The 18,804-nt window shown below is 38.8% G+C and overlaps 1 protein-coding gene across 1 annotated transcript in view; it reads left to right on the top strand.

The window, feature by feature from the left end:
* The window catches only part of MRPS9 (mitochondrial ribosomal protein S9), a 64,692-nt gene that overhangs the window by 8,947 nt on the left and 36,941 nt on the right, over positions 1-18,804 (top strand). Inside the window, exon 2 of the mRNA XM_045981408.1 lies at positions 2,830-3,009. Within this exon, the coding sequence (XP_045837364.1) occupies positions 2,830-3,009 (180 nt within the window). The remainder of the gene's footprint in view (positions 1-2,829; positions 3,010-18,804) is intronic.

Genomic DNA, 18,804 nt, shown 5'->3' with positions numbered 1-18,804 from the left:
GGAAAAGGCAAAGAGAAGTTTGAAAGAGTTGCAATATTGTGATTCAGCAATTAAATTCAAGGTAAAAGTACTGCCTGAGAATGGAACACTTTAAATTTGAAGGGTACAATTTGCCTTATGATAGAACTCTTCTGAACTAATTAGTACATTGAATGTACCACTGAAACATACAAAGGAAGTATATAGGAAACAGGAAGATAATTAATAAAATATTGTAGCTGTTGTATGGATATAGATTCATAACTGTTTCTTTGGTATTATTCTCCTGGCCCACATCCAGTATAAAGAGGTGCTTTAATTTTTTTTTCTTATTTTCTTCCTTTAATTGTTCTGTTTACTTTACAACCACTGTATCATCGCTCTTTGAATATGAAGTATTCAGTCCATCAAATCTGTCCTCCCACTTAACTCTGCAGACTCATCTCTTGTCCTGTTTCATAAAAATAATGGCCAAAATACATAAGTAATTTTACCTTTCTGTCTGCTTTTCCTCACAAACTGTGTTGTTTCTTTGCCTAGTAAAATAGATGTTTCTTTTTCTAACACTAATGCCTGCCATTTCCCCTACTTACATGGTCACATCATGTCTCATGCTGATTATTAACAAGACAGCATCTCCAGCTCCAGTCTCTCCTGTGTACACACCCACAGAGCCATCTGCCTCGAGGACACCTATCTCTCCCGAGATGCCCATCAAGTGTCTCAAACTTGTCATGCCCAAATTGAACTCATCACTTTCCTCCTAATCTTACTCTTCCTTTAGAACTCATTACTTCAGTGAGGGGAACTCTCCCGTATTCGCTGGGAGACTCATTTCTCCTGAGGGCTGTGGTTGGTGATTGGTGGAAAGTGTAGTAGGCTTACCTGTATTATGAATGGATTCTTTTAGCTATGGACAAAAACATTTTTGTCATATGACTTACGAAACCAGCCTCATAATCATCCTTTTGGCAGGGGAACATTGGGGGAAATCACCTCTACTAGTGACAGCGGCTTTCTCCTCCAAATCCACAGCTTTGCCGTGATTCTTGGGGCAGGCAGGCATTTTCTCTTCGCTTTGAACATGGGAAGCAACACCTTCCCATGTTCAAAGAAAACATGAAGTCATTAAAAAAAAAAAAACAGAAGCAAACCCTGGAAAAAGTAAAAATAGAGTAAGATGGCACAACTCATAATGAGGATTTGGTGCTGTCGGCACCGGCAGTGGGGAAAGGTAGCAGGGGTGTACTCACTGTACGTAAGCAAGTTTGGGTCGTGTTTTACTAATTGATAGTGACACTGTATATTTATAAAGCATCTTAAGATTCTCAATTAATGGAACGCCTGGATGGCTCAGTCAGTTAAGCATCTGTTAGGTTATCATCCCAGGGTGCTGGGATCAAGTCCCACATCAGGCTCGCTGCTCGGCTAGGAGCCTGCTTCTCCCTCTGACCCTCCCCCTGTTCGTGCTCCCTCTCTCTCTCTCTCTCTCTCTCTCACTCTCTCTCTCAAATAAATAAAATGTTAAAAAAGGAAGATTCTTGATTAATAATATAAAGAGAGAAACTCCTTTGTGCTCCCCTGAGGAAAAATCAACTATATGGTTTCATGGAATTTTAAATTGCCCTATCTTATTTAAGAGTAACAAGAAATCATTTTATCACTGTTTTAATTTGTGAGCATTTAAGAACATAATTTTTACTATTAATAGGGTTTTGTAATATTTGTCCTGTATTTTTTCTTCTGCTTTTTATTGTTGCTGTGGTGACAAATTATTACAGTTACTTAAATCTCTGGTTCTCAAAGTGTCAGGGAATGGATGACAGGGATGGTGTTGGTGATGGTATGTGCAAGAGAAAATTTATGTTAATAAAAAGGGAAGTGAAGGAGTTACTAAGAATTACAGTTCTTAAGGTCTGAATTGCTTAAGAGTGTTTAAAATTGTTGAGGCTGGGATGAAAGTAGAGAATCACAGATTAAGATTTTGAGAAAAGCCAGGACCAGATATCTGTTCTAGTTATATTCAGCCACTGAATGTGGCTGAACAGTCATTTGAAAACATTTTTCTGGTTCTTTAGCACCCTTTATTATAGGTGAACTATTAATGCCTTGAGGGGAAATTCCTAGTGCTACAATGTAAAAGGATCAACAGCCACAATTGTGGTATCATTACTGATAGTTTAAAAGGATGGGAAAGCCCTTATGTCTGTAAGTTAGTGTATTGAACCAAGTTAATGATAAATCTTGTCAGTACTTAGTGAAGCGGTTTCTTCGCTGTATCAAAGGACCACAGAATAGTCTCAAGCTAAGCTAAGCTATTATTTTAAGGCCCTGAAAGATGGGCCATGTTTGTACTTTACAACAAGGTGACTACCAATCGCCAAAGTGTGCTGTCCCCCAGTACATGCTTCTTCCTTCTCTTGTCTTCTGCCTGCTCTGTTCGTCTCCGTGTGCATTTGCCTCTTTTTGAGGGAGTGTCATTTTACTTTTCATTGCCTGTGTGTCACATATCACAACTAGTTGACACTGGCCAAGCGGTATCAAATGTGGATGTTTGTAGTAGATGAGGAGTTAGCATATCACTTACGTATTTGGGGTTTGGGGGGTTTTAATGTGTTGAAATGCCAGTAGTTTAAACAGTAAGCAGAGGCTTTTAAAAGCAAACTTTTGAGTGGAGTACAATTTCCAGTGGCTTTCTTAACAATCCTTTTTACCTGTTTCCAGACTCTTGCCAACTGAGTACTATAATAAAGAGAACTGTTTGAACATCCTGTTTTATTTAGAGATGGTGGCCTAAAGATAATTCTTTAATTTAAAACCTTTTCTCTTTTTGTTTATATTTTCTGCTAGATATTAAGGCTAAGGCACACCACAGGTGTAACAACAAAGAAAAATGTTGCAGCCTTAAGACGTGAAAGTTACACAGTGGATTTTATTAAAAAGCAAATTGAAGAGTTCAACATCGGAAAGAGACATTTAGCCAACATGATGGGAGAAGATCCAGAAACTTTCACGCAAGAGGACATTGATGTAAGTTGGGAAAGTAATTGCTGTAGAGTTTCTTTATGATTTATTTATTTTAGAGGGAGAGAGAGAGCATTCTAGCGGGGAGGGGCAGAGAGTGAGGGAAAGTTTAAGCGGACACTGTGCTGGGCTGGGAGCCTGAGGCAGGGCTCGATCTCATGACCCTGGGATCACGACCTGAGACAAAACCAAGAGTTTTGTCTTAACCGACTGTGCTACCCCAGGTGCCACTAGCTCTGTGTCAGTTTTAATCAAACTGTCAGAATAAGGACAAATACCACTATGCATTCCAGGTTGGAACCAAGGTTTCAAAGAGAGATGCTACTTTGTATTTTAAGCATTATGAAGCATAGCGAGTTTTAGATTTTAATCAGAAATGGATAATTTTCTTGATTCAGGGTCTTAGGAGCCACTGTGAATGCTCATACTCAATTTGGAAACATGTATCCTATTGTGGAGGCTTAAACTCAGCTTTCTTACAAAATGGTAAAACAGATGGTGATGAAAATATAGTGAAGTTTACAGAAATCCCATAAGTAAACCTGAGTTGAGTGTTTTTTATTATCTTAACTATATATTTGAATTTTCAAAGTCAGGACATGTTCTAAATGATTTGAGAATTAAAGTTAGAACTCTGTTATTATTCCACCTTCTTTTTTTTTTAAAGATTTTATTTATTTGACAGATAGAGATCACAAGTAGGCAGAGAGGCAGGCAGAGAGAGAGGAGGAAGCAGGCTCGCCGCTGAGCAGAGAGCCCGATGCGGGACTCGATCCCAGAACCCTGAGATCATGACCTGAGCCGAAGGCAGCGGCTTAACCCACTGAGCCACCCAGGCGCCCTATTATTCCACTTTTGAGTTGTTCTAACCCTGATAAAAGTAGTAATAATAAATAATACTTTTATCTTTAAAAAAAAAAATTAAAAGGGGCGCCTGGGTGGCTCAGTGGGTTAAAACCTCTGCCTTTCCCTCAGGTCATGATCCCAGGGTCCGGGATCGAGCCCCGCATCGGGCTCCTTGGCGGGAAGCCTGCTTCCTCCTCTCTCTCTCTCTGCCTGCCTCTCTACTTCTGATCTCTGTCTGTCAAATAAATAAATAAAATCTTTAAAAAAAAAATTTAAAAAAAATAATACTTTTTGTCAGACATCCCAACATACCTAGCAAAGGTACTTAAAATTTAACCACTTTGGAGTTTGTTCTAACTTTTTACAATTTTATTTTGAATTCCAGTATAGTTAATGTGCAATGTGGTGTTAGTTTCAGGTATACTATATAGTGGTTGCACACTTCCACACATCACCCAGTGCTCATCACCACAAGTGCGCTCCTTAATCTCCATCACCTAGTTCACCCAGCCCCTCCAGCCCCTCCCCTCTGATAACTATCAGTTTGTTCTGTATAGTTTAGGGTCTACTTCTTGGTTTCTCTCTCTCTCTCTCTCTCTTTTTTTTCCTTTGCGCGTGTTTTGTGGGGTTTTTTGTTTGTTTTTGTGTTTTTTTTTGGTTTCCTAAATTCCACATGAGTGAAATCATATCGTATTTGTTTATCTCTGACTTCTTTCACTCAGCATTACACTCTATCTCCATCCATGTCATTGCAAATGGGAAGGTTTCATTCTTTTTTATGACTGAATAATATTCCAGTGCGGAGATATATATGTGCGCGTATGTGCGTGTGCGCACGCGATATTTGGACTGCTGCTGTGATTTGGCTATTCTAAGTAATGCTGTCATAAACACAGGGATGTATGTATCCCTTTGAATTAGTGTTTTTGGTTTTTGGTTTTCTGTTCTTTGTTTGGTAAATACTCAGTAGTATGATTGCTAGATCACTGGGTGGTTCTATTTTTAACTTTTTTTTTTTTTTAAAGATTTATTTATTTGACAGATAGAGATTACAAGTAGGCAGAGAGGCAGGCAGAGAGAGAGAGAGGAGGAAGCAGGCTCCCAGCCAAGCAGAGAGCCCGATGCGGGGCTCGATCCCAGGACCCTGGGATCATGACCTGAGCCGAAGGCAGAGGCTTTAACCCGCTGAGCCACCCAGGCGCCCCTATTTTTAACTTTTTAAGGAACCTCCATACTGTTTTCACGGTGGCTACACCAATTCGCGTTCCCACCAACAGTGCACGAGTTCCTTTTTCTCCACATCCTTGTCAACACCTATTGTTTCTTGTGTTGTTGATTTTAGCCATTCAGACAGGTGTGAGGTGACATATTGTAGTTTTGATTTGCATTTCCCTGATAACGAGTAATGTTGGAGCATCTCTTCACGTGTCTATTGGCCATCTGGATGTCTTATTTCAAGGAATGTCTGTTCATGTCTTCTGCTGATTGTTAGTTGGATTATTTGCTTTTTGGGTGTTGAGTTGTGTACGATCTTTATATGTAATATATATATGAGATATAAAGAACATACATTTGTGTTTATATATATAACCCCCCCCACACACACACACTAATCCTTTATCAGATATGTCATTTACAAATATCTTCTCCCATCCTGTAGGTTGCTTTTTGGTTTTGCTGATTGTTTCCTTTGCTGTGCCGAAGTTTTTTATTTTGATGTAGAGCCATCAATTTATTTTTGCTTTTGTTTTCTTTGCCTCAGGAAACATATCTAGAAAAATGGTGCTATGGCCGATGTCAGAGAAATTACTGCCTGTGTTCTCTCTTCTAGGATTTTTATGGTTTCAGTTCTCACAGTTAGGTCTTTAATCCATTTTGAGTATATTTTTGAGTATGGTAAAAGAAGGTAATCCGGTTTTATTCTTTTGCATGTGGCTGTCCGGTTTTCCTAACACCATTTGTTGAAGATACTGTCTTTTTCCCATTGGATATTCTTTCCTGCTTTGTTGAAGATTAATTGATCATGTAGCCATGGGTTTATTTCTGGGTTTTCTGTTCTATTCCATTGATTTCTATTCCATTCCATCTGTGTGTCTGTTTTCGTGCCAGTATCTTACTGTTTTGATTACTGCAGTTTTGTCATATAATTTGAAGCCTGGACTTGTGATAACCCCAGCTTTGTTTTTCTTTGTCAAAATTTCTTTGGCTATGCAGAGTCTTTTGTGGCTCCATATAAATTTTAGGATTTTTTTTGTTCTAGTTCTGTGAAAAATGCTATCGGTATTTTGATAGGGACTGCTTTAAATGTGTAGATTGCTTTGGGTATTACAGACATTTTAGCAGTGTTTGTTATTCCAGTCCATGAGCATGGAGTGTCTTTCCATTTCTTGGTGTCATCTTCAATTTATCAGTGTTCATCAGTGTTTTATAATTTTCAGGGTATAGGTCTTTCACCTTTTGGTTGGGTTTATTCCTTGGTATCATTATTTTTGATGCAGTTGTACATGGGGTTGTTTTCATAATTTTTCTTTTTCCTGCTTCATTATCAGCATATGGAAACCCAACAGATTTCTGCACATTAACTTTGTATCCTGTGACTTGACTGAATTCATTTATCAGTCCTAGTAGTTTTTTGGTGGAGTCTTTAGGGTCTTCTATATGTAGTATTACGTCATCTACAAATAGTGGAAGTTTTACTATTTACTTACAAATTGTGGATGCCTTTTTTCTTTCTGTTGTCTAATTGCTATAGCTACAACTTTCAGTACTATATTGAATGAAAGTGGTGAGAGTGGACATCCTTGTCTTGCTCCTGACCTTAGGCGAAAAGCTCTCAGTTCTTCCCTGATGAGTATAATGATATCTGTAGGTTTTCATTTATGGCCTTTATTATGTTGAGGTGTATTCCTTCTAAACCTACTTTATTAAGGACTTTTATTATGACTGGATGTTGTACTTTGTTAAATACTTTTTCTGCATCTATTGAGGTGGTCATACGGCTTTTATCCTTTCTTTTATTGATGTGATGTATCATGTTGATTGATTGTGAATATTGAACCACCCTTGCATCTGGGAATAAATCCATCACTTAATTGTGGTGAATGATTTTTTTAATGTATTGTTGGATTTGGTTTGATAGTATTTTTTTTAAAGATTTTATTTATTTATTTGACAGACAGAGATCACAAGTAAGCAGAGAGGCAGGCAGAGAGAGAGGAGGAAGCAGGCTCACCGCTGAGCAGAGAGCCCCAAGGGGGGCTCAATCCCAGGACTCTGGGATCATGACCTGAGCTTAAGGTAGAGGCTTCAACCCACTGAGCCACCCAGGTGCCCAGTTTGATAGTATTTGTTGTGATTTTTGCATCTGATACTGATCTATAGTTTTCTTGTATGTGTCTCTGTCTCATTTTGATATCCAGGTAATACTTGGCCTTGTTCAATGGAGTTGGTAGGTGTTTTCCTCTATTTTAGAAGAGTTTGTGAAGAGTTGGTATTAATTCTCTAAATGTTTGGTTGAAATCATTTGGCCCTGGGATTTTTTTGGGTAGTTTTCTTTATATTACTGTTTGCATTTAAAACTGGTCTGTCCTCTCCCTGTGACCTATGTGTCCCTGAGTAATGGTTCTGAGCAAGAGGCTCATACTACCCAACTGAGTTTACTACATTTTTGGGTGTACATGGAGCATATTTAGCTCATTGAAAGAAATAGAATTGTTCAACGGTTTTGTAATTCTGTCTGAGAAGATAACCATTTTCTTAACATTTTAAAAACTGTATTTTGTTTGGAGTGGTTAGTTCAGTGTTTGGATCTTTAATCAGAATTATTTGTTTGGGTTGTTAAAAAAATATTTTCAAGAGGATTTAACTTCCAGGTAGTCGACATGGCCTATAATTTAATTCATTTACCTGGTTGAGAAAGCCTAGGCTCACTGTATGATTTTCACATTGGTAATTTAGGTGCCGTTGTATTACTATTACTATTACTATTACTATTAAATGCTGTAAGTAAAATATACCATAATTTGAATCCTTCACTCGTTCTCTGATTGCCTTCATCACACAAATCTTCCATCCCACCGAAGACTGTGTGTTGAGAACAGTAGGAAGTGCTGTTGAGCAGATTGGTGTACCGTGGAGTGATTGACACCGGAGGTGGTGGTGTGCACACAGGTTGAGATCTTGTCTTGCCCAGCCTAAATGCCTGCGAGGAAGTGTTAGCCCCTTTCCTTGACACCAGTGACGTAATTCTGCTGTGTTAGTAACTGATCTGCCTCACTTAAGTCTCACATTTTATATCAATGAACTCTTTGGGCATTTTATTAAATTTAGTGGGCTCTCTTTGGCATCTAAGTAGATGTAAAAGCAAAAGAGGACAGTGACAGCCAACTTTTACCAAAGCGTTAAAATGACATACCCATTGTGGTTCCTGGTTTTGTGTGTTTTCAAAACTCTTATCTTTGTTTGAGATTTGGCTGTTTGTATAACCTGAAATAGAGTATATAGCTAAAGAGTCTTATGTAGTGTTCTCATACTGACAGAGTGCTTAGTTATTTCCAAAGACAAAACCAAATAATTTGATATCCAAAACCAGGAAAATATTTTAAGCTTCCAGGTAATTTTTGGAAGAACATCATGATTGCTTTTCTATATTTAGAGCTTGTAATGTTTTCTGTAATGTGTTTGGCTTTTAATACAGAATTTAAAACCAGGTACAGTAATTTTTCTCTTACTTTATGTGATCAGAAAATTAGATATTCACACAAGTGAAGCTTCCAGATAAGGGAAACCTATTTTTAATTGTTACTTGTAATGAAAAATATCACCACGTATTGAAAACCTCCTATATACATTCAAGATGCTATCTGGGAGCCTGATTTACATTGCCACATTCAGTCTTTAGAAAAACATTATGGGACTGCTATTTATTGTTATAAATAGGAAGCCAGAGCTGTACAAGGTCTTCCTATATGCAAAGTCTGTTTTTCCACACTTTCAAAGATTAATTTTTTGGGTAATGTTTTCTAAAATAGGGTTCTCCCCAACCTTGTTAGTAGAGTACAGTGAGTTTAATTTAACCTTACAGTGCCTCAGGATTTTCCTTTTAGTGTGGTTGTTAAGCTGATACCCTGGCTGGGGCTCGTAGTTTCTGTTTGTCCCTGTACTGACTGATTCCTGACATATCCTTTCCTGTCAGGATATCTGTGCATGTGTCTGCCTCTGGCAGCTCTCGCCTTCTAGGCTTCTAGCATAACTAAACTTGTTAGGCCCTGTGAATTAAAACTTAAGAGCCCTCGGACTTGGCATGAGGACCTGTGTGCCCTTCCTACTAAGTAAAATCATGAATTTATGTCACCTATTTTAGCTCTTCATAGGCTTTTTCTTTTTTTTTTTTTGGTGGATTTCTAGGTTTAGAACTTTATTCCAGAAAGTTAAAATTGAATAGAAATCTGGCCCCTGGCTTTACTGAGTCCAGCATATAGAACATGTGAAAATTACACAGGCCTAATCTTACATGTTAGTGTTCTTTCAGTTACAGAGGCTTTTAAAAAGAGTACAAATGTTGGTAAAATAGAAAGGAAATGACATAAAATTTTGTGAATAAAAATAATTATCATTTTTAATATTTGCTTAAAAGTTAACGTTAATTAGAAGTTTATTATTAAAGCTCCAGCATTGTGTATCTGCTAGAATTGTTTCTGCAAAATTACTTTTTTATATTTAATGCTCAATCTTGGTATTGCATTTATATGAAAAGTTATTTTTGGTTTGTGAAACAACGAATTAACTGGAAAGAAATTAGTTATGGGCAAGTACAGATTTTCCCCATTTCAAGATAATTTCATCTTTGCCTAATATTTTAAGTTCTTTTGAAAAGAAACTATTTCAGTTTCCCACTGAAACTACCTATTGCATCCCACTGATGCCCCTGACCACCTGTGGGAGATATGGCCAGAGGAAAGCGGGTGCCCCCTTGTTGCTAGTGAGTAGTGTATATGGTGACACACATATACAGGTGTCCATGTATACAATATACTTCCATCGCTGCAAATGCTGACATGCACACCGTTTTGAAAATGTGTCTTAATGCCGTGGTTCTCAACCATTCCTCAGCCTTTCACAGGTTGCTGCCAAGTGTTGATCAGTGTGTAAAAAATATTTTTGACTCTCAACCTATAGTTAACCACAAGGAGAACTGAACCATCAGATTGAACATTACACTGCAGTGGATTCTGTAACTCAGCTCAAAGTGGTTACAGTCTGGCCAAGGGAAGACTCTGCGTGTTTGGAGACTGTAAAGAAATCAGCCCCAGAGCCTGTACCAGAGGCGGGGCTGCAGCAATTTCCCTCAGTGACCCAAAGGGAAAGCCTTGTCCGGTGACCCTGTAACATGTTATTAAGCTGGAGCAGACACTGGGTGACAGCAATTTCGAAATCGTGCTGTCAGCATAGAAGAAAGTTGAGAACCACTGCTGTTTGCATTTTCCTTTTTGAATGAAGTGATAGCAGTTACCAATTTTAAGTTGGAGACATCTCAGTTGTATTAAGTATTATGGATACAAAACTGCACTTGCATTTACTAATGTCTTTATTTGGGAATTAAAGTTGAGTTCTCCATAACTATAGAATTTCAGGAAAAAAGCCAGCAAATTGATATATAACACTGCTGAAGTCTACCAATTACTTTTTAATTGGTATTATAGACCTCATTCTGAAACCAGAATGTTTTATTCTCCTAAGTGTGAATATGCTGTATGAAGTTTCTCTAATTGATTTGCTGTGCCCATTCCATTTGATGTATCATTTTTCACAATATTTCATAATTTGTGCTCACTTCTAATGAACAGAGTCGTTAGGACAGGCATGTCTAAGTGCAACTGACAGCTAACATTAGGTGCCAGATGCAGTTTATAAAGCTATGTAGAACTGTAGAGAACAGTTTAAATAAATTAGCACCTGTACATTAGTCTCACTTGCTGGTAATTTATAAGCGAATCAGTAGAGATGACATTTAGGTAAGTCATTGATCAAGTTAACAGCTGCAGACCCACTGCCCAGCTGGGATACCTAATTAATAGAGATTGCATTCCTGACCCAGTGCTCCTCCTGGGTTGAGCCTGCAATCCTTTTATACTTTGATTTAAGCCTAAGAATGTAGTTAAATACTTTGCCTTCATTTTAGGGAACCCATGAATTCCCTGTATTCTAGTTAAAAATCTGAAAATATAGGAAACGTATTCACAAAGGAGAATTGCTTAGTCCATGATTTATTTGGATTAATTTTTTTTAATTTATATTCTTTATTTTTGTCAGCTTTTTTTGTTTTGTTTTGTTTTGTTTTAGATCCAGGTAAGCCAGTACTATGGTCTAATAAATTGTTTAAGGTTCCTCTACTTACCGTTAAATGTATACTCCACTTCTTTATTTCCAATAGAAGCATGTTGTTGTTGTTGTTATTGTGACAACCAACCGCTGAGCCCTACTTCCAATATGAAACGACTTTTTCAAGTTTGACATGAGTTTAAAACACCTAAGAACTTTGCCGTGTTGAATTCCATACAAATTTCAGAATTTAATATAGGAAATACTAAGCTAGAACTTATTACAGGAAAATGCTCTTTTTTCTCTCTCTCTTTCCCTCTGGCTCAGAGTTTCTTCTGAGTGAACTTCAGACCGAAAGAGTAAGTCATCAACAGCTTCAAAAATCAGAGTAAGGCAATGATTTGGTGTTTGTATACCAGTGTTAAACTACAGTCTATATCTGGAATCTGGTTCCTAGACTGAGAAAATGTTCTTTTGAAACACAAATGCTAACCTAAAATAAGTAACATTAGGTTAGTAATACTGTTTTCAAGCTTCTTGAAGAGTTGAGTCCCAACTGATAGACAGTTGGCCCTTGAACAGCACAGGGGTTAGGGGTGCTGACCCCCTCTATAGTCAAAATCCGCATATAACTTTTGACTCGGAACGCTTAACTACTTACTAATAGGCTAATGTTACCTGGAAGCCTTACCAATAACATAAGCAGTTGATAACACGTATTTTGCATGTGAGGTCTATTATATACTGTATAATCACAATAAAGCAAGCTAGAGAAAAAAATGTTACTAAGAAAATCATAAGGAAAATACATTTACAGTACTGTGCTGTTTATAAAAAAAATCAGCACATACATGGACCCTCAAGTTCAAACTGTGTTGTTCACGGGCATCGATTTTTGTCGTTTGTCTTTGTGGAAGAACTGGATGCTTCTCAGTTTACATAATCGTGTTTTGTGTAGATTATTTAGAAATGAAAAGGTGCTTATTTCAGATAATTAGGAAATTTGTTAGTTCTGTTGTTGAAAAACATGGTCTAAGTGGGCAAAACCACAAGTCACATGTGAAATGCCCAGTTTCCTCTAATTTTAAGATACTTGAAGACCTAGGCCATGTTCTGCTGGTACGTCTCTAGTGCCTGCTAAGTGCCCAATGCACCAGGGAATCCGAGAACATTATAGTTGATAGATAGGTTAACATTAGCAGAGAGTCAAGTATTTCTCTCATCACCTTCCTCCTCTGATTTTCTGGTTGACTTAATTTCACCTTATCAAAATATTTAAATTCTGCACTTTTACCATCCTAATACAGATATTTTTGAATAACATCAGGAAAATTGCTTAAAAATGACAAGTATTTTAACGCTTTCTTTGCCTTTCTTTCTTTCTTTCTTTTTCTGGTACTTCTGAACCTTTCCCGACTAAATCTTTACCTTAATTAAAAATTTTATGGAAAAAGCCCTTATGCTGCTAACCATTTTTGTTACTTACATTTTATTATAATTCTCTTCTTTGAAATACCATCCACAGCTTTATGTTGAACTGGGAATAGTATTTTCCTGTTGCATATTTTGGAAAACCCCAAAGACTCAAGAGATCAGCCCATGGAAGACTTTGTCTTTCATGAAATGTTTTCCCAGTTTGGGCCAGAGGCTGTCAGTTGTAAGGAGTGAGGATGTTGTCTACCACCTACAAGGAAAGCTTGAGGAAGTCTCTTGAGCCTGTGACTATTAATAGAAAGCAACTGAGGAAGCCAAAGGGGCGAATTTAGTGGAGGTATGGAGGGAGGTAGAGGGTTAAATGCCGACTTTGGAAGGGCTTGCACAAATGCCTTTCTACTAAAATAAGGTGTGAAGTCACTAGGCCCTAACAGACTGCTTTATGGGTGTGGGATGTGCCTGCCACTGAGCTAACTTCTCCTCACCTGACCTTGAATTAAAACTGAGTAATCCTGGTCAGGAAAAGCGTAATCTTATCATTGGGGCTCCTAGGGTAAGAAGATGGTGTGAAAGGCAGGAAGCAGTAAGGCTGTTGTGCTGCCTGGTGGGTCTTGCTCCCGTTGCAGGGGCCAGTGCCCTCATAGCTAATGCAGAGCTTCTAGTAGTTAACAGGAGATGCCGGGACTTCAGTGAGATCATGCCGGTGAGGTTGGTTCTGGAACAGCAGACTGTAGCACACATGTTCTCATACTTGGCAAATGTGCAGAATGTCCAGGAGCTGTGTCACTACTAGCACCAGGCTTTGGAGAGCAAGTTGACACGTGCTTTCCTCCCCTCACCATTCCTGCCTCTAAGATGGTGGTGGGGACAGTTACTGTGGACCTGGGCTGAAGGCCCTGCAGAGTCTGGCAGGCATGTCCCCTGGAGGGCATGTTGCAGACAAGGCTCTGTCCTCATGGGCTCTGGAGGATACCTTGTTCCTTCAGGTAGGCGTTCTGAGGCTTTAAGAAAGAGGTGGATGCTTGTCTTTTTTGTCGTTAGTTTGGTTGGGGTTTTTTGTTTTGTTTTGTGTTTGCTTTTGTTTCTAGGAGAAAGGAGGTGCACAACAAGCGGGAATTTTCAGTATTGGTCACAACTGGATGTTTACATCTTTTTCTTTCCCATAACAAGTTAAGATTAATGTGCAAGGTGGGAGGAGGACAGTGGGAGCTGTCCTGAATCAATAAACACTGCAAGAAGACTCACTGGGTATCTGAAGTCTTTTGTGATGTTACTTTCATTTTTGCCCCATATGAGTACTTGTGTGTATACCATACCTATATTTTCCTGCAACTTTCTGTATATAAATGTTTCTACTTCCTACCCCCAGCTCTAAAATTCAGGCTGAAATGAGGTATAGAATCCAAGTGCTCTTGCCTTAGACACAGGAAGTTGAAGTCATTCTGGTTAGTAGAATAGAGCCTCAATGGTTCCAAGAGAGAGGTCAGGAAATTCAGCTTTCCACGTGGTTTCCATAATACTGAGTTCTCCATTCAAACCCCCAGGGAATCACATCACAAATCTGAAGTATTAAAATGCTCTCACTTCATAAAGAGAAAAAGAGGGATGGCTATCATGATAGACAGTTCATCTATCTATATATCTATGCAGATAAATAGATAGCTATGAGCACACTGGCCCCTGCAATGGGAGCAAGACCCACCAGATTCATCCTAGAAATCTTCTATTCAAAGACAATATTCTGTTATGAATGTGGGTATTCGTTGGGTAGACCGATAAAATTAAATCACAGATTTTATAACTTTGTAACAATTTAACAGAGTTTGAAACCTTGCTGAGATACACAGTAGTAACATCAGTGCAGGGCTGTCCATGCTGCATGAGCGCTTTGGTTAAAACAGTCTAGACCTGTGTGGTTGCCACTAGCTGTGTGGGATTGTTTGAAGTTAGTTAATACTAACTAACATTAACCTTTAGTTCCTTAGTCTAATTCCTTAGCTGCTCTCGCCATATGTCAAATGCACAATAACCACATGGGCCACATATCATATCAGCCCGCACAGATTATAGAATATTTCCTTTGTTTGAGAAAGTTCTTCCGGACTGTGTTAATCAGAGGATTGCTCCGTGATCTCCCCACAAGTAAGAATTTGTATTTTTTTGCCTTTTGTTATTTGAAAGAAAGGGAATACTTTGGAAGTATAAGTAATATTCTGCAATTTCATTTTTATATTGTTTTTCAATGACACGGTTCCAAATACCGGAAGAATTGGTTTTGAAAACAGTTCAAAAATACACTGTAAGAATAAATAGAAATTTAGAAATGTAGGAAATGGTTGCTTTTATCTGACTGAAACAACAGGTTTACTAAAACAATTTCAGGTTCGGTTATTCAGTTATAGATGAGCAAAAGCTTCATGACGTGTGTGTGTGTGTGTGTGTGTGTGTGTGTGTGTGTATATATGTCCGTGTACACATACATATATGTATTTATGTATGTATATTACATAGGAGTAGGAAATAAAATTGAAAAACTGAAATAGTCTAGGCCAATAGCGATAGCCATAAACATTAATTTGTATGCTTTTTCTTATACAAATTTCAGTCATACAGAAAAGAAGAAATAATTGTATAACGCATACTATGTAACCATCACCTACTTTAAATAAGATTTTGCCATACTTGCTTCCCCTGTATATTTTGTGGCTAAACTGTTTTTTTTTCTTTCTTCTTTTCTTCCTTCCTTCTTTTTTTTTGTTTCTTTTCTTCTTTCCTTCTTTCTTTCTTAGAACATGGGGAGGGTATTGTGGTGGGACCAGAGGGAGAGGGAGAAGCAGACTCCCCACTGAGTGGGAAGCCTGACCTGGGGCTTGATCCTAGGACCCAGAGATCATGACCTGAGTCTGACCGACTGAGCCACCCAGGTGCTGCTGAATTATTTTCCTTTAAAGTCAGTTACAAACGTTATGATACTTTACCCCTACATACTTGAGTATACATCTCCAAAAAATTAGGATATTTTCCTATATAACCACAATACCATTATCACATTTAACAAAATTAATTTTAATATAGTCTGAGCATGGGACTCAGTATGGCTGAGTATATGACTGAGTATGGGATCATTTGTATATTAATCTGTATTTAAATTCCCCCAATTGTCTATAAAGTGTTACATAGTCTAATTGATTCACTCAAGGACTGTGCAGTCAGTTTGCTTCTTTATTTACCCTTTGAGTACTGTTTTCCCATGCTAGCTATTGTTTTGCTTTCTGTGGTTTCTATAACCCATCCAGAAGCAGATGATCCGCCTTCTGTCATATCAGAAGATCACTAGTAGTCTAACGTTACATTACAGTGCCTCCATCATTCACTTCGCATTATCTTATCACATAGGCATTTTAGCATCTCATACCATCACAAGAAGATGTTAGTACAGTACAATAAAGTGTTTTGAGAAAGAGGCCACATTCACGTAACTTTATTACAGTATATTGTTATTTAATTGTTAACTTTTTACTGTATCTGATTTATAAAATAACCTTTATCATAGGCATGTATGTATAGGAAAAAGCATAGTATATATAGGGATCAGTACTATCTGCGGCTTTAGGCAGCTGCTGAGGGTCTTGGAATGTATCCTCCTCAAATAACGGGGACTATGATACCTGCCAATGTTCTCCCTCTGGGGTGGGCAGTCAATGACCAAGAAACCAAGGTCCTTTGCCTTCGAGAGCACCCTCTACATGTGACCAAAGTAAAATCCAAAGAATTGGTAACAGGGCCTGGGAGAAAGAACTTTGAGGAGGCAAAAGTAAGTTATTTGAGGAGCAGCTATGAATGTGCTTTTAGGATACTTCAGTGGAACAATCCTAAAGACAACTGACAGTCGGGAGTGGTTTAGAAACTAGAGAAATAGATTTAGCTTCTCTGCATGAATTTGCTTGACAGGAGAGAATCAGAGATGGTACTCTGAGGGAACTAGCATTTAAGCAAGGAGCAGAGCTGTGTTTACAAGAGACCATGGAAGAACTTGGAGAGAGGTAGGAGAACATGGCTGTGTGCGGAAAACAGCAACCTTCTGTGGTAGAGACCTGGCTGTAGGTCGTGAGGTTCCAGAGGAAGCCTTGGTGAGCCCAAGCAGTTGCAGGATCAGAATTTGGCCTGAAGAGTAACGTCGTTGAGAAAGTGGGTGTGTGCTTCTAAGGATAGAAATGGGAATTGAGGGGGGTTTATTGGCCTGGGTAACACTGGGAGTTTTGTGTAGGTGGCTCACACACAGGGCAGGAATTGGTATGTGAATGAAAGGAGGTGAGCATCAGCCATTGTGATTGCTGCAAGAAGTGTGGAAGTTCAAGCCAGGAAGAAGGATGGGGAGAAAATAACAGACTGGCCAGTGATCTTCTTAAGTCTCTAGAGAGACTTGAGAGCTCGGTCCATTGGAAGGAGCCAAGTGTGGAGAGCGCTCCTACAGGTTTAAACAAAGAAGGGAAATGATAGAGTCCTTGGGGAGTCAGGGGAGGTCGCTCTGGAGGGCTGGCATTTGAGCTAGGTCTCAAAAGAGAAGCAGGAAAATGTTAAAGAGAGATGGAACAATGGTATTCCAGGCAGAGAAAACAGTATGTAAAGGACCTGACTTGGCAAGGAGCAAGTGACTGCTAAGAAAAGTCAGATGAAAAGTATTGCTGTGGGGGGCCTGGGTGGCTCAGTCGTTAAGCATCTGCCTTCGGCTCCGGTCATAGTCTCGGGGTCCTGGGATCGAGCCCCGAATCGGGCTCCCTGCTCAGTGGGAAGCCTGCTTCTCCCTCTCCCACTCCCCCTGCTTATGTTCCCTCTCTCTGTGTCTCTCTGTCAAATAAACAAAATCTTAAAAAAAAAAAAAAAAGTATTGCTGAAAAAAGCTCGTGGCCACTCCCCTTGGTTCCCCCTGTGTAACCTAGAAGTAGCTGCAGCACAGGTCCTGTAAAATATTCTTTTACTAAGCCACGTTATTCCATGTGTACTGTGACAGTGACCCCCATAATTGAGATTGTGTATACATCTGTCTCCGCTGCTAGAATGTGGTCAGGAACTATAGCTTCCTAAACTCACAGTCCTGGAACTTAGGTACAATGAGTATTTGTTGAATAAAATTGGTCGAGGTAAAACTGATTCACAGTAAATGGTCAATTTATTTTCCTTTGAGCACAGTTAGGCTTTTCTCCTAATTTTACCGCTAACTAGGTGAATGTCCTTGATGCCAGTAGAGAAGTAAATCCGTTTTCTGAGAGACCTAGGTTGGCTCCCTGACCTCAGCAGGGAAGAACACATTCAGATACTAAATTTCAGGAGGTGCAGGCTCTATCTTTGCCACTTTAAGTCTTAATACAAAATAATGTGGAAAGTGTTTCACATAGAACATTTTCGTATAGCTAACATTTGTCTAGTGCCTGCGGGGTGCTGTGTTTTTGCAAATACCTTATTTCATCCCCACAACAACTAGATCAAGCCGATGTCCTCACAAGTTAGAATCACTGGGAATGGTGTTCCTGGAGAATATTTATGGTTATAGTAGTAAGGGTCTTATGTTACTTAAGTATTCAGCATTCGCTGTTGCGAATTCTGAAGTGCAGCGAAGGTACGGGTTTTACTATGTTACAGCACGCGTGCTCTGCTCCAAACACTGCAGCTTCATGCACGCACTCAAAATTCTCTTCTTCCTATAAATAATTTTTTTTTTTTAACGGTGTTCACCTACTTGAGTTTTAACAACTGCTGCAGTCCTGGAAAGCCAATAAAATTATTTTTTCATAAAACCCAGGTAGTCCTTTGTTAGCCTCAGAATTTGTAAGGAATCTCTTCAGAATGCCCGTAGGAGGTAAATGGAAGTGATGGGTTAGGTGGTCGCACTGTCCCTTTCATGCTGGATGGATGACGAAATGTTCACTCCTACTGTTGCCTTTCCTGTTTTGTATCTTCTGTTTGGTTAAAAAGTAACCAGTTTATGACTAATATATCATAACTCCACTGGAATTAGAAAGCCTGTTCCACATAATTTGGTGTAAAAGATGTAATACGGATTTGGGGGAATAACTCTTTTATGTTCTGTATCTTCATTCATTTTTCTGCCATCCTTTGTTTTTTATTATTTTTACTGAACCTGTGATTTTGCTGTTTATTTAACATGGTGTCTTACTCTGTGGACCTTTTCCACAGTACTTA

This window comes from Meles meles, chromosome 16 (genome assembly GCF_922984935.1).
Source record: "Meles meles chromosome 16, mMelMel3.1 paternal haplotype, whole genome shotgun sequence".
Classification (NCBI taxonomy): domain Eukaryota; kingdom Metazoa; phylum Chordata; class Mammalia; order Carnivora; family Mustelidae; genus Meles; species Meles meles.
This window is presented reverse-complemented; position numbering and strand designations above follow the sequence as displayed.